The 12879-nt window shown below is 40.9% G+C and overlaps 1 protein-coding gene across 1 annotated transcript in view; it reads left to right on the top strand.

The window, feature by feature from the left end:
- Positions 1 to 12552, top strand: part of ELP4 (elongator acetyltransferase complex subunit 4) — a gene marked incomplete at its 5' end in the record, with an annotated part of 138387 nt that extends 125835 nt beyond the window's left edge. The window contains one exon of the mRNA XM_084288445.1: positions 11420 to 12552. Within this exon, the coding sequence (XP_084144571.1) occupies positions 11420 to 11551 (132 nt within the window). The 3' untranslated portion in view covers positions 11552 to 12552. The remainder of the gene's footprint in view (positions 1 to 11419) is intronic.
- Positions 12553 to 12879: the final 327 nt, after the last annotated feature.

Below are 12879 nucleotides of genomic sequence, written 5' to 3'. Positions count from 1 at the left end.
CTGGAGCTTTAAACTGTAGCCCTCATAAGTCATGGGGAATCGATACTGAAAATAGGAGATACTGAAATATGAATTATTTAATTGCCACGATGTCACATGGAAGTTACAGGAATTGAGCATGCTTCCTGTATCAGTACCAGATTTTAGGGTGAGAATACAATGATAGTCGATTTTTTTTTTCTGCTAGCCTGTTTTTTGCTTTACTGTGGAGCACCTGACAGTTGAATTTACCATTGCCCAGCTGAAGTTTGTAGCTCGTGAAAAGCTGCAAACATAAACAAACTGGTCTTCCTCCTGGCTTCATGAGTGCGGAGGATTTCATAAACCAGCAATACATTTATTTAATACAGGGATTCATAATGAGAGTTTGCACTTACAGAGCACTTTTCCGTCTCCAGCGCTCTTTTAAAGCGATTAAGTAATTTGTGTTTTCCTGCACATAGTATTCCTGCCAGGCAGACTGAGAAAACACCTATAGGAAAGGAGAACTTGTCTATGCATGAAAAGCAAATTTAAAAAAAAAAAAATAAAAAATAAATAAAAAATAAAAAAGCTGTAGAAAATTAAGCTGCTTCAGAAAGCTATTAAATTGTTCCTATCCCCGAAGCTTTACAAATGTGCTAATTGTTGTGTTCTGGTCATGTAAGATGTTTCTGCACGGAGCTAAGACGATTTCCTGTTGGTGAAGAGGGAGGGAGCGGAGGGCTGGCCAACAGCCTGCGATGAATCTTCCCTTTGGGCAGCGCGTGCTTCACTTCTGAATGCCCAGAAATGCTTCACAGATGTGCTGCGCTGCCTAGCAATGGAAATTTTCTAATTCTAGCTGACCTAAAAAAGTAAATAGACCGCTGAGCATTGGTCTGTTCCCGGTATAAAACAGCAGTGCCCCCCCCAGCCAGCATGGACATTTTGCCCCACTGCTTCCTCACCAGAAACTTGCCAAACCTGTGACACTGCTCTCTTGAAACAGAGCCTTTCCTGGCCATGTTGTGTGTTGTTTTACGCTGTGTGGTGTAACGTAAAGCTGTACAGCTCACCCTGCCTGAGCAGAGGCAGTGCTGCGTGCCTTGGAGAGGTTTTGTAGGTGTGCAGACCGGCCACTGTGCCATTACCAGCAGCTGATACGCAGTCAGGAGCACCGAGGGTGCATTTGCGGGTATAGTTAGGTATTCGGTTTGTGTTTGTACATGTAACTTCTGAAACGGGTGTATTTTTAGGGAAGGGGGAGGAAATGAGCGTTGGCACTGTACACAAGATGCAGACGAGGCTGCTGAGGCAGCAGCAGGGCAGGCCTCAGTGGGGCTGCTCCAGGGGCTCCGAGCAGCTCCCACTTTCTCCTGCTCTTCTCAGGAAAGCACTTCATTAAACCCTAGATTTCAAACAATCTGTAGAGACTGAATACTCAGGATCACATGGGAGCTTCTGGACAATATGTATTTTAGCAATAGCTGGCAGAACTGTTCGATTCAGAAGTCTGATGGTATTTCTGTTATCTTTCTTCTTTGAGTTGGTAGCTTGGGCATTGAAATTCATTTGCAATGGAGCCTTGCTAGGGCAAGTTACATGTCTTGGACCTTTCTGCAAAGCTTGAAGATCTATCTGGATTAAATCTATCTGGAAAATTTTATCAAGGGGCAGAACACTTTATGGGTTTATTTGTGTTGTTCCGCACCCTCAGATACAGTGATACTCTTTAAATGGAAGTATTAATGAATTTGCTGAAAAGTGACAAAATTGTTAAATGGAGCCAGAAGCTTGGTAGATTACAGTGAACTTTAACAGATAGCTTTGGATGAGAACTCAAATATTTGGTTACTTTTCCAGCTAGGCTGAAATTGTTGATATTGCCAGTACGGTTGCAATATGTTGGTCCTCCACAGAACAGATGCTTCTGTCTGTGAATGCTATTCCTCCCCGCTTCTCACTCACACAGCTTTTGTTTGCATACACAGAGTCTTGGTTGGACAGCTTGAACACTTCTCAAGCTTTTCGGTAGAGAGACCCAAGTTCTTGTAGAGCGGCGCAGGCATCGCCAGCAACTCTGGAATGCTTCCAGTGAGCCATCTGGGGTTTGATACGAAATCCGTACTTGGTGGCACATTGCAATGTCATTCAAAGAAAGAGGAGATGCAGCGGAGGCACTGACTCAGTGAGGTTTCCTATAGTTGTAGGACTGAATTCCTCCCCTTGACCTTTTTACTCTCCCAGCTAAAAATTTAGTTTAAGCTCGTCATCCAGGTTTCCTGAATAAGCAGCAGAGATGGGCAAGCACTTGCAAGAATGATTCATCTCACCCTAAGTATATAATATAGGTTAGACTGAATGGCTGACTTGTAGACAGCTGCAATTAGGTTGAATGAATCCATCAGGGAAGAGAATGTGACATGAACATTAGTGTCCATCCGGACTATCCCGAGAGCCCTAGAATTATTCAGCCTTGCATTACGGGTCCCACAATCCTCTTACATAAGCTCGGGGAGGAGGGGTTCAGCAAAAAGAACAGACCTACAGGAGCAGTGTTATTCTGCTTGCTTTGCATATCCACTGTCAGACGTGTGAACTACCATTTGAATTCAGAGCAGCATTTCCCTTCAGTTTGAAGACAATATTGTCCAATCTCAGCTATAACACGGCTAGATAGTGTATCTCCTCCTGCCCCCCATGTTTCCTTTTTTTCAATCCATCTTCTTTTCAGCCCTTTGTCACTTAATTTCTTCCCCTATGCCTGTTCTCTTCCAAATGTCTTTCTGTGCAGGATATTCTTTCTAATATAATATTTATTTATTTATTCTTAAGTTAGAAGAAGAAAAAAGCTTTGACATTAATATGATACTTATAAATCATGATATTTTTCATTCTGCCTGGATATTTTATTTTTAACCTCTTCCTCTTCATCCACTTTGTGTATTCAGACTGCAAATTCTTCAGGACAGAGGCAGTCTTTCAACATGTGCTTGATAAGAGCCTGGCAAGTACGTATTGTGGTACTGTGGAAGTATTTCATACATTTCTGGTTGTATTTGAGTTCAGGATCAGATGAGCAGTTGAACAGCTGTAGCACGTGGAGTGCCTATAACCATTGCTGATTATTCTAGCCTTCTTTACAACAATGTGGGCTTCTTCATCATGCAGAGACTGCAGTCGTAATATAAAGCGGGTCTGTCACTGCTAGGTGTGCTTTAAGCACCAGACCAGCATTTGCCATTCCCAAGCATTGCAGAATGGAAATCTCCTGATAGTCTTCTCTTCCCTTCACAAATAACAAGTCATCTTCAACACATCTTGAAGGGTGTTTTTTTTGGAATGAAAGAGCCTGTTCAAACAATTGTTCATTGCTTCATTTCCTGTTGCTGAAAAGTAATGACTAATGCTGCACATGGAAAAACCCACCAGTGCCTGCTCATGCGGTAATGGAAGTTCTTCAGACATCTTAAATCCCCTAGGGATTCATTTTACACAAACATATACAGAACTGGATTTTAATGGTACAAGTGATCTCTGAAAGATTTTCACTCTGCAAAATCCAGTGTTTAAAGAAATCAAGTTTTAAATCTAGACACAGGAATTGAGGTTCAAAGTACTTGGCATAGTTTTCTAGAAATCTAGAAAGAGCTGAAGCAGTACCGTGCAGCGTATCCCAGCAAATCAGCGCAGCTTGAATTTAATCATCTCAGTATTATAAGATCAATTCCGTAAACTAGATACACTGGAAAGCTGCACTGAAGAGGCACATACTAAGATTCAGTACTACGAAATGTGAAATGGCTTTCACAAAATCTATCAGAAAAGGAAGTGGATTTATTAATGGTGCTTAATTTGACCAGGATACTTTGAAGTCTCTTTTAAAATAATCTTTTTGTAGTGTTGGAAACTTACAGCAGAACATCACTGTCTTGCAAATGAGCTAAAAGTCATAATTACCCTTGTTTTATTTTATATTCTGGAAGTGGAAGAAAGTGTGTTATAATTATGTTGAAGTATTGTAAGTACTATTCGCTATATATTAAAAATTATTTTCATATTAGCAATGTATCCTTTAGCAAGCAGACAGGTATATGTAGGTACAAGTATATTTATCAGCTATTCTTAGTGGAAGCTTTCTCTCATCACCTGATGTTAACACTAATTAATTTTGACAGTTCAGATTATGCTTCAACTTAAAAAAAGAAATAGGAAATGCATATGGTAGGTGTGCTTATTTTAACATGGGTTGATACAGTCGTGATTAGCTCTAAGTCAATCACGGCTACCTGAAAAGTAGAAAATTTTAGAGTGCTCTTTTGAAAAGTCGAGTCTTTTATCATTGATTTAGATGATGTTTCATTGCTGTGATCTAACAATGGTAATGTAGCATCTGTGAATATCTGTGAATGAGATGAAACTGAGTTCATGTCCATTATACAGAAAAAACAGTTACAGCTGTTCTGTGTCCTCGTTTTGTTGAAATACTGAGAAAAATTGTAGTGTGAAAAGGAATTTGAGATTCTTAATAAATGAGTCTTAAAATAGTTTGCCTAAGGCCTAATTGCAGTTATGGGAGGATCATTTGGCACCATTCTTATCACAATATGAAAGTGTATATAGATTGTGAGACATTAATTGTAACCAAACTTCAGGATGATTTTGTAATTTCTGCTAGAAGAGAGCAAGGCTGGTTGACATGACTTTTCTAGTCCTTGCAATGTCTTCAGTGGCAAAGGGCTTACTGTTTTGCCACAGGAAGTATTTCCCAGGTTTATTAAGCCAGAAGAACTTCATGGATTTTCTTAGTGATATTGCAATGATGTTATGAAGGTACATTGCCATAAGTGATACGTCACTCCGCTAGACTACATATCACATAAAACATAAATCATTTCATCATAATTCACATCTCTGGTGTCTCTGAATTTGTGAACTTGACAAGGAAAGAAGCCAAAACTTACAGCCACCACTATGTCAAGTATATGAAGAAACACTTCTCATAGAAGAAATTTAATTTCATACCTGCACATCTTCTTTATTTATATTAACCCCAAAGACAGCAATTTGTTTTTGCCGAAAAGACCGGTTTCAGTGCTTGATGGTGACCCATTAAGAAAGCAGGGAGCAGAAAGCCAGAGCATAGGAAGGTGGCAAGGACCTGAGCTGGAGTGCAGCTGAAGGGTTTTGCACTGTTTTGGCCCTGACACAGGCAGCTAGACCCAGCTGTCTGGGGCCGTCGTCTTCGGTGCAGAGGCAGAGAGACAGCTCCGTGGCTATGCCAACACTTGGCATCCCTCCACTGGGCTCCCTCTTTTCTTAAATTTTAAGTTGCAGATTTGCGTTTCCAAATGGAATGTCCTTCTCCCCAGCCTGCCTCTGTTGTCTTATTCTTTATCAAGAAATCTATTTCCAGTCAGGTCACCACGACCACTTGACATTTTGATAATTTTCATGGAAGAAACCAGGTTCTTCCCTCTGAGAGGAGGCTTTATAAAGCTGCATTGCTGACCTCCTCTAGATTTCTCCTTAATCCCCCTTTTTCATCGCCCCTACAAAAATGCTTAAGTCTAGGTACCTAAATGCTAAGTACCTAGGCTTAATGCCTAGGTACTATGATCATTGAAGTAATTACTAGCAATTATAAATGACGCAGTTAAAAAAAAAAAAAATAAAGTAAAAAATAAAGCATAATGCAGGGGCAAAGTGGCATTGTAAGCAGCAGTAACAGGAGATCAGCCGCTGTACCTCCAAGCATGCTCGATATCCCTTGTGTGGGCTTAATAGAAAGGCAAGAGTTCTGCTTCAAAGAGAAGCAGGATATAAACTAGGAGCCTGCATCTTTCGTTTTCCCAGCATTCCTAAAATTCTTCTCCCCACCCTCCTCGTCCCCCTGATCCAAATCCCTTAGGCTTTGGTTACTTCAGTCTTCATAGAATTGTAGCAAATGGAACTGGAAGGGATCTAGAGAGGTCATTAACCCACCTCCCTGCCCCAAGGCAGGGCTCTAGCCATGGCAGACTAATAGGCAATTTTTTGCTCAGATATCCAAAGAAGTAGAATGGTGACGATTTTTTATGTATATTTTGTTTTAAGCTGCAGTTTTGGAAGTGAAGGCTCAGTTGTTAAAAGCTTCATGTAACTGTTAGCAGAATCACAAGGTTAACCTCGATGGAATTGCTTTAGTATTCCCAAAATTAAGAACAAACTCCTACCTCTTTTTTGATCAATGATTTTGCATTGCTCACGTCATTACTGATTCATTTGCTGAAGTATTACACTTACAACAGATGCCAAAATACAGTAATGATTTGGGAGAATCACCGTGGGTTTAGATTGTTGCCAATATATGTATATTTGCTTATCATATTGTTACCAAATGTTTTTATACTTTTAATTGCTTAAAACGTTCCCAATAATATGTTATTTTAGTAACCCTCAATTAATTTTATGGAACGTTGCTGTTTCTTGAATGTCTTCCACCTCAATTATTTCTGAGTACTTTAGTCAGTATAAAAATAATCTGTACCTCTCACAGACAAATATTTTCATAAAAATATGAAAGATAACTTGAGCAGCTGATTGTTGTTTATACCATATAGGGGCAATATGAGATTTCACTAGTTATTTCTGCAACACGGTGCCAATATATTCTACAGATGGATATGTGTAGTGTGCATGGGTAGCTGGATAGTAATCAGTTATTTAACGTTATCTCTAGTAGCTAGCTTTTTGTTTAACCTGTCATTGGTCACTTAGGTTCAATTGTATTATTTTTACTTTATTTCCAACCCCTTTTATTGTCAGTTAGAGCCTGCGCACCATTCCTATGCGTTGTGTACCTGAGGTATAATCACCAGCAGCAGAGGTTGCTAGGAAAACTCTGCTGGTCAATCCTCTTAACACGGAATAGAAAAAAAAAGACTGTTCTTCACAATAAATCTGTAAAACAATTCCCTTGGTAAAATCAGCTACACTGGAAAAAAGAACTCGCTAGTATTTTTGTCTGCTAGGGATTTTGTTGGTTAAAAAATGAAAATAGAAAATCCCACCCCAGCCAAGTGCACCAGCCCCCTGGAACTTCCTAGCACAGCGGTGATGTGAGTCTTTGCAGCCCTGTCTTCCTCGGCAGACCCATGTCAGAGAAGCATCAGTGCTGTGTTTGGTCCTCAGCACTGGGACCGGACTGAAGGATCGCAGCTCAGCATCCCCTCTGGCCTGTCACCTGACATATTCTTATCTTCCTCTTCTTACCATTTTTTTTCCCCCCATTGAAAACAAATAAAGTCATTAGAAGTTTTCTTCAGGCAGAGGGAGGAGCAGAGACAAAGTATGCAATAAGTTTTGTCTGAGCTGTTTTCCTTTCATAATGCGTGCCCTGGAGCTGTGTGCTTAGCTGTGTTCTGTGTAATTGTGCCTATTACCACAAAGCCTTCGTGACCTGCCCAGGACAACTGAGCTTGTCCCTGTTCCTCCCTCCTGTAGTGTCCTTCTGAAGATGCTCAGTTTCAACCTGACAGCTTATATATTTGTATATTTACTGTATATTACTGTATATTTAACAGTTATGCCAGGATGTGTTTTTTGCTGTCCTGTGATGATCTGCCTCTTCTGTCCCATGCAGTGTGTGCACACTCAGGGCATGCAGCCTGGCCCTTTTCTGGGGATGTTCCCACTTTCCAGCTGGGAACTTTCCTACCCCGGGCAGGGAAGAGCCAGGGACAGATTGAGGACAAGAGGAGAAGGACAAAAGGATGAGGAAGATGAGGAGGATGAGGGGCTGAGGCAAGGAAGAGTGGCCTGAAGCTGAATGTGAAGCAAGGCATTAGGAACAGGAGCAGGGAATATGGGCAGAAATAGGCAAGAAAAAGCCAGGAGTGGCAGAAATGCAAACGAGGGGCTTGGAAGCAGAAAGCTGCAAGTGGCTGGAGCAGAGGCTGGGGTGCAGATACCTGGACAAGGGATGTTTTTGTGTTGAAGATCAGCTACAGAACGGAAGGCCTGGGCACTGACAGCTGGGATTGCCTAAGTGAGCAAAATCAGGCAAAGTGCTAAGAGAGAGATTGAAAGGGATGGGGGTCACAGCCTCTGCAATAACAGAGAAGGCTGTCCACCAGAAAACATTTTGTCCTAAACTGGGACTTTAAATGCAACTGTTCCTCTGTGGTCAGCAAATATCTGTGAAAATGTCTGATCGTTCTGTAATGCTGGTGCTCAAAAAGGATCACAGCCTATTCATGCTCTCACTTAGTGTGTGAGTGCAAGTCACTGCAGTGCCCACAGTGGTGCCAAAAATAAAGGCCTGCTCTTTAGCCTTTGGATGCCTGTGTAACGCCACGTGATCCATTGCCAGTTTGTTTGTGTTCTGAGGCTTCTATTTCTTTTTTTAAGGGTGTAAAAGTACTTAATAGGATTAATATTTGCAGTCCTATTTATGTTTTGAAGCTGCACACAGAAAATGTAGGGAATTTTGGGATGCCTATTTAAGCTTTATTAAGATGCAGTATTTGTGTGTGCTGTGATTCAGATCGCAATGCAGGATAATATCCAGCTGTTTTCAGGGGACTTTGGTGTTCCTTATTGTTCAGAATAAACCCGATCTGAGGATGCAAATGGCATGAGCAGTGAGATACACTTCTGGAGATCTGGCGATTTATTTCCATATTTGAAAACTGGGATTGTAGAGAGGGCAAGGATTGCAAGAGGGATGGTCTCGTAATTAAGAAAATTGAAGGATATCTTGGAGTCTGGTACGTCTCTTCCACCCACCGTTTTTATTTCCGTACCCTTGCTTCATGTCTGCCCCTTTCTGAGGACCTGCCTTGGGGTTCCTGAAGAAATACTGAGCACTCGCAGCTGCAACCGAAGTTACCATTTGAGCACGTGAAATGCTGCACAGTGCTAAACATCCTGGGAGAGCAAGTCCTAAACGGCTCAGATAGTGTTTCTGAAATTAACTCATGCCTTTTACCCTATTTTTTATGTGCCTCAGTTCCCTGTCCATGAAATGTAGGTAACTTTGCTGCCGTATCTCACAGGAATATTAGGAAAACAGCACAGTTGTGTTTGTGGAGAATTCAAGTGCTATATGCTGACATGGGCTATTGAAAAGCCATTCTGCCTTCGGAGCAAGGTTTGAATAGTGTACAATAAATACGTCAGAAAAGTTCAGAGTAAACAATGACAAGAAAAAAAAATACTGAATAGCTGGTCACTAAATGAGCAGTGTGCATCCTCATCCCTGAATAAGATGGGAGAAAAAGCATACGTGTGTGCAGCTAACCACTGTATCGTGGCAAATACAGCTGTAAAAGCTTAACTCAGCCCCGCTCTCCAACCTCAGCATCTTGCATTTTAACTTTTCCCATCTGAGTCTTTGTGGATTTATAAATCTTCTTTGTTTTCTGTTTCTAATACATTTTAGTGGACAAGCACAGCATGGAATAAGAGGCTGCGAGTATGTCAAAGATTTTGTGTTTTGTTTTGACCACCCCGGTAAACCCAGGCCAGCATAGCAGGGCTTGACGTGGTTCCCCACCCGCAAGATGAGGTGGTCCCTGCGTGAAACCAGTTTGCTGAGTCTCGGGGCTGTTCGCTCTTAATCGCCTCATTCCAAACCTGTGTGGCAGACTTGTCAAAAAGGTCAATAACTGCAAAAAAAAAAAAAAAAGAAAAGAAAAGAAAAGAAAAACAAAGAAAATTATGCTGTGTTTCCCTTGCATCTTCCCTGGTGAGGACAGAGACAGCCACGGGGAGCGGGAGCAGGCAGGACTGTTCACTTGCACATCCCACACACCAGGTGCCCTCTACCCTGTTAGCAGAGCGCTGAATACTTTTTGGGGAGGGAAATGCGACGGAAGGATCTCCTGAGTGCTCCCCTGTGCTTTCGGCAAGAAACACTGGCTTTTCCTCGCCCTCTGCTTTCCTCCCGTGTGCCCCAAGCAATCCCAGTGGTACCTCGGCTCTTTCTCAGCAGGCCACCACAGCAGGCGTGTGCCCTTCTTTGTATTTTCTCCGTGTAGAAATGGGACCTTGAGGACTGCAGTTAATGTCCACAGCTGTGCCTGACCTTTGTAGGAACGAGCCGGGAACTGTAGGTGCAATTTGCCATGCCAGGACTCCGATTCAACCAGCTGAAAGGCAAGAGCCCCACTAGCGGTACCCACGGGGGGGCTTTTCACACACCTCAATGGTGGGCCACACGGCCAGCAGCGAGCTGAACACACCGCAGATAGGGATGCTTTCCTGTGCTTTTCCTATCGAATCCTTACCTGGAGGGAGAGGGGATCCTGTGAAAGTTGCAAAGGTATCGAATAAAGGGTGGCTGTGTATATTTCTGTGTTCTGACAAGAGCACAAATACAGCAAAAGTAGACAATAAGCATGGTCTGCGCAGCCCGATAGTTTTGCAGCCATTGCTGTTATCCTGCTCCCTCCAGAAAGCCACGCAGCGTCGCCTCTGCCTACTAAATCTTTCAAGAAATATGCTTCTTCCATGATACCAGTTTCATAAATTATTGCACTGTAAGATGCTCAGCTGTCTCAGCTGCCTGGCTTTCAGAGCTGCACTGTGTCCAAAAGCCAGCCAGTAATTATCAAACTAAAGACTCGGTTTTCTGCTAATTTTGCCTTACTTTACAAAAGATAAATCGTAATATCACGCCTTTCGTGTAAAGGCATCCTCAGAGGGAGAGTTGTAGTATTTTTGTCATAGCCAAACTGTAATGTTTGTTGTGCAAGAACTGCATGCTTGTGGACAACGACATAACCCGTGCCTCAGTTTCCTCATCTGCAAAATGGCTGTAATGTCCCTACAGCTCAGAGGGGAAGGCAAAGTTTATTTAGCGTCTATGATTGCCTTATGGAAATGCAGCTGCTATCACTGTTTGCTTTTATTGAAAGCTGTCAGTAGAATATGCAGATGAAACACTTGGCAGAATTGTGTTGCAGTTCGGGTGATCCCTCTGTATCTTTTGTCCATCGTATCATTTATTTTCGAACTCCACCACAAGGTACGCGTAAGTGTGTGAAATAAAATGATATGTACATTGTCATGGCATAGAAATCCAAGGATTTCACGTAGCTGGTGATATAGAGGCAAAACATTTGTTTTCAAGGGAAAGTTGTGCAGATATAATTAAATACCTTGAGCAAATCTGGGTTTTGTTTAGAAAATTTTCATGGGAAGAATATGTTGCAATTTGCAGAATCCAATATCTTGAAGTACACAATGAAAACATACAAAGCTATTTCTCGGTCCAGCTAAAAGCACATATGGGTAGATCTTATTTGTGTGAGTAACATCACTGAATTGGGAAGAAGAGTGCATTTTGAAATACGCTACGGAAAATAAATTCTACTGCCATCAATCTTTCTTTTTTTCTCTCTGTTTTCTCTCTCTTTCTTTTCTCTCTGCCTCTCTCTCTCTCTCTCTCCCTCCTGAAAATCTCCTGCCACAGCGCCTGCACTTGCCTCCAGACTTGTCAGACACAGTGAGCCGCTCAAGCAAACAGGATCTGGCAGAATCCGCCAAACTGCTGAGCTCAGGATGTGGTGCTATGGCCATCGGCAAGAAGCACCTGGACTTCTAGTGATTTCTACTTAGCAGTTTCACTCAGATTTATATGACACTCTAATTATGAGTGATAATGACTTATATAAATATTTTTCTTAATGATTTGCCCCAGCAGTCTTTAAAAATACACATTATCATATGATGCCTTATTTTCTTCGTTCCGGTTTCATTGTATTAATTTGGGGCTTGGTCGGGTTTTGCTTTTTGTTAAATCTTCTGTTATGTTGGGTCTTGCCATTGTTCAGCCCTCTTGGAAATGTAGTGTTTCTTCCTTTCCTTCAGATATGAAAATTACTTGTAATCCTTCAATTCTAGGTGTTTTTTTACAATAAAGATAAAGGGATTTTTTTTCCCAATGGATTTTTTTGTATGCATGCATTTAATATTTTGTATGAATAAATTGGGCTGTTTATTGAAATGAATTAATGAAAGATTCATTGTCACATGTTATTCCAAGAACAAACTGCACGTTTATTTTTCTTAAAAACACTTGTTTTTGTAATTGAAATACTGTATTAAATTTCAGAAAATGCTTAAGGTGTTTTATAAAATGCATAATAATAAATATAAAATACATGAGGTCGTTTTTATTCTGATATGCCAGTAGTTGAGAATGTTGGTGGGTTTTTTGTTGTTGTTGTTTTTTGGTTTTGTTTTTTTTTTATCAGAATATATTATAGGTGATTAGTTTGCCTCACGGGTTAATACATGTATTAAAATGCACTTGAATGAAATTTACTAAACGTAGAAAAAAGAATTGATTTCCTTATGTAGTTCAAAACAGTAATCCTAAACAATTGAAGTCAGCACTATGAAATTATGTCAACAGACATAATTCAAGATTGAAATTCAAACTGACAGCTACATTAATGCTAGAATACCAGAAGAGTGCATTTCAGCTTGGGGAAGAGTATCACAGCATGCTGGTCTAAAACAGGGCAGAACATAGAAGTAATTCAGGCTTCTGTACCGTCATATCTATATATATACTGCTTGTGAACTTACCACTATTTTGTATTCATCTCTGTGTAAGTATCATCAAACAAAAGAAAGGTAAAGCAATGCTGACCTGTAAATTAAAGTGGTTTTCATTCTTTCTTCTGAGGCTGCCTTCCATTTTGAAAGGTAATATATTCTTCCCCGCCGAACTTGCAAGCCATCCAACTGTAAGATTGCATTACAGTTTCAAAATTTCGTCTTTCTAATAGTATATTACATGGCTGGAGTGAAATTGACTCTTCAGAGAACATGTTAATATGATGCAGTAATGTTAACTTATTTTGATGGGTTGGGAACCAAGAGTTGGTTAAGTGGTTTGCTTTTTTTTATGCAATACAGGTTCTA

Source organism: Netta rufina (assembly GCF_964035555.1).
Source record: "Netta rufina genome assembly, chromosome: 5".
Lineage (NCBI taxonomy): Eukaryota > Metazoa > Chordata > Aves > Anseriformes > Anatidae > Netta > Netta rufina.
Note: the sequence above shows the minus strand (reverse complement) of the source record. Positions and strands in the feature narration are given on the sequence as shown.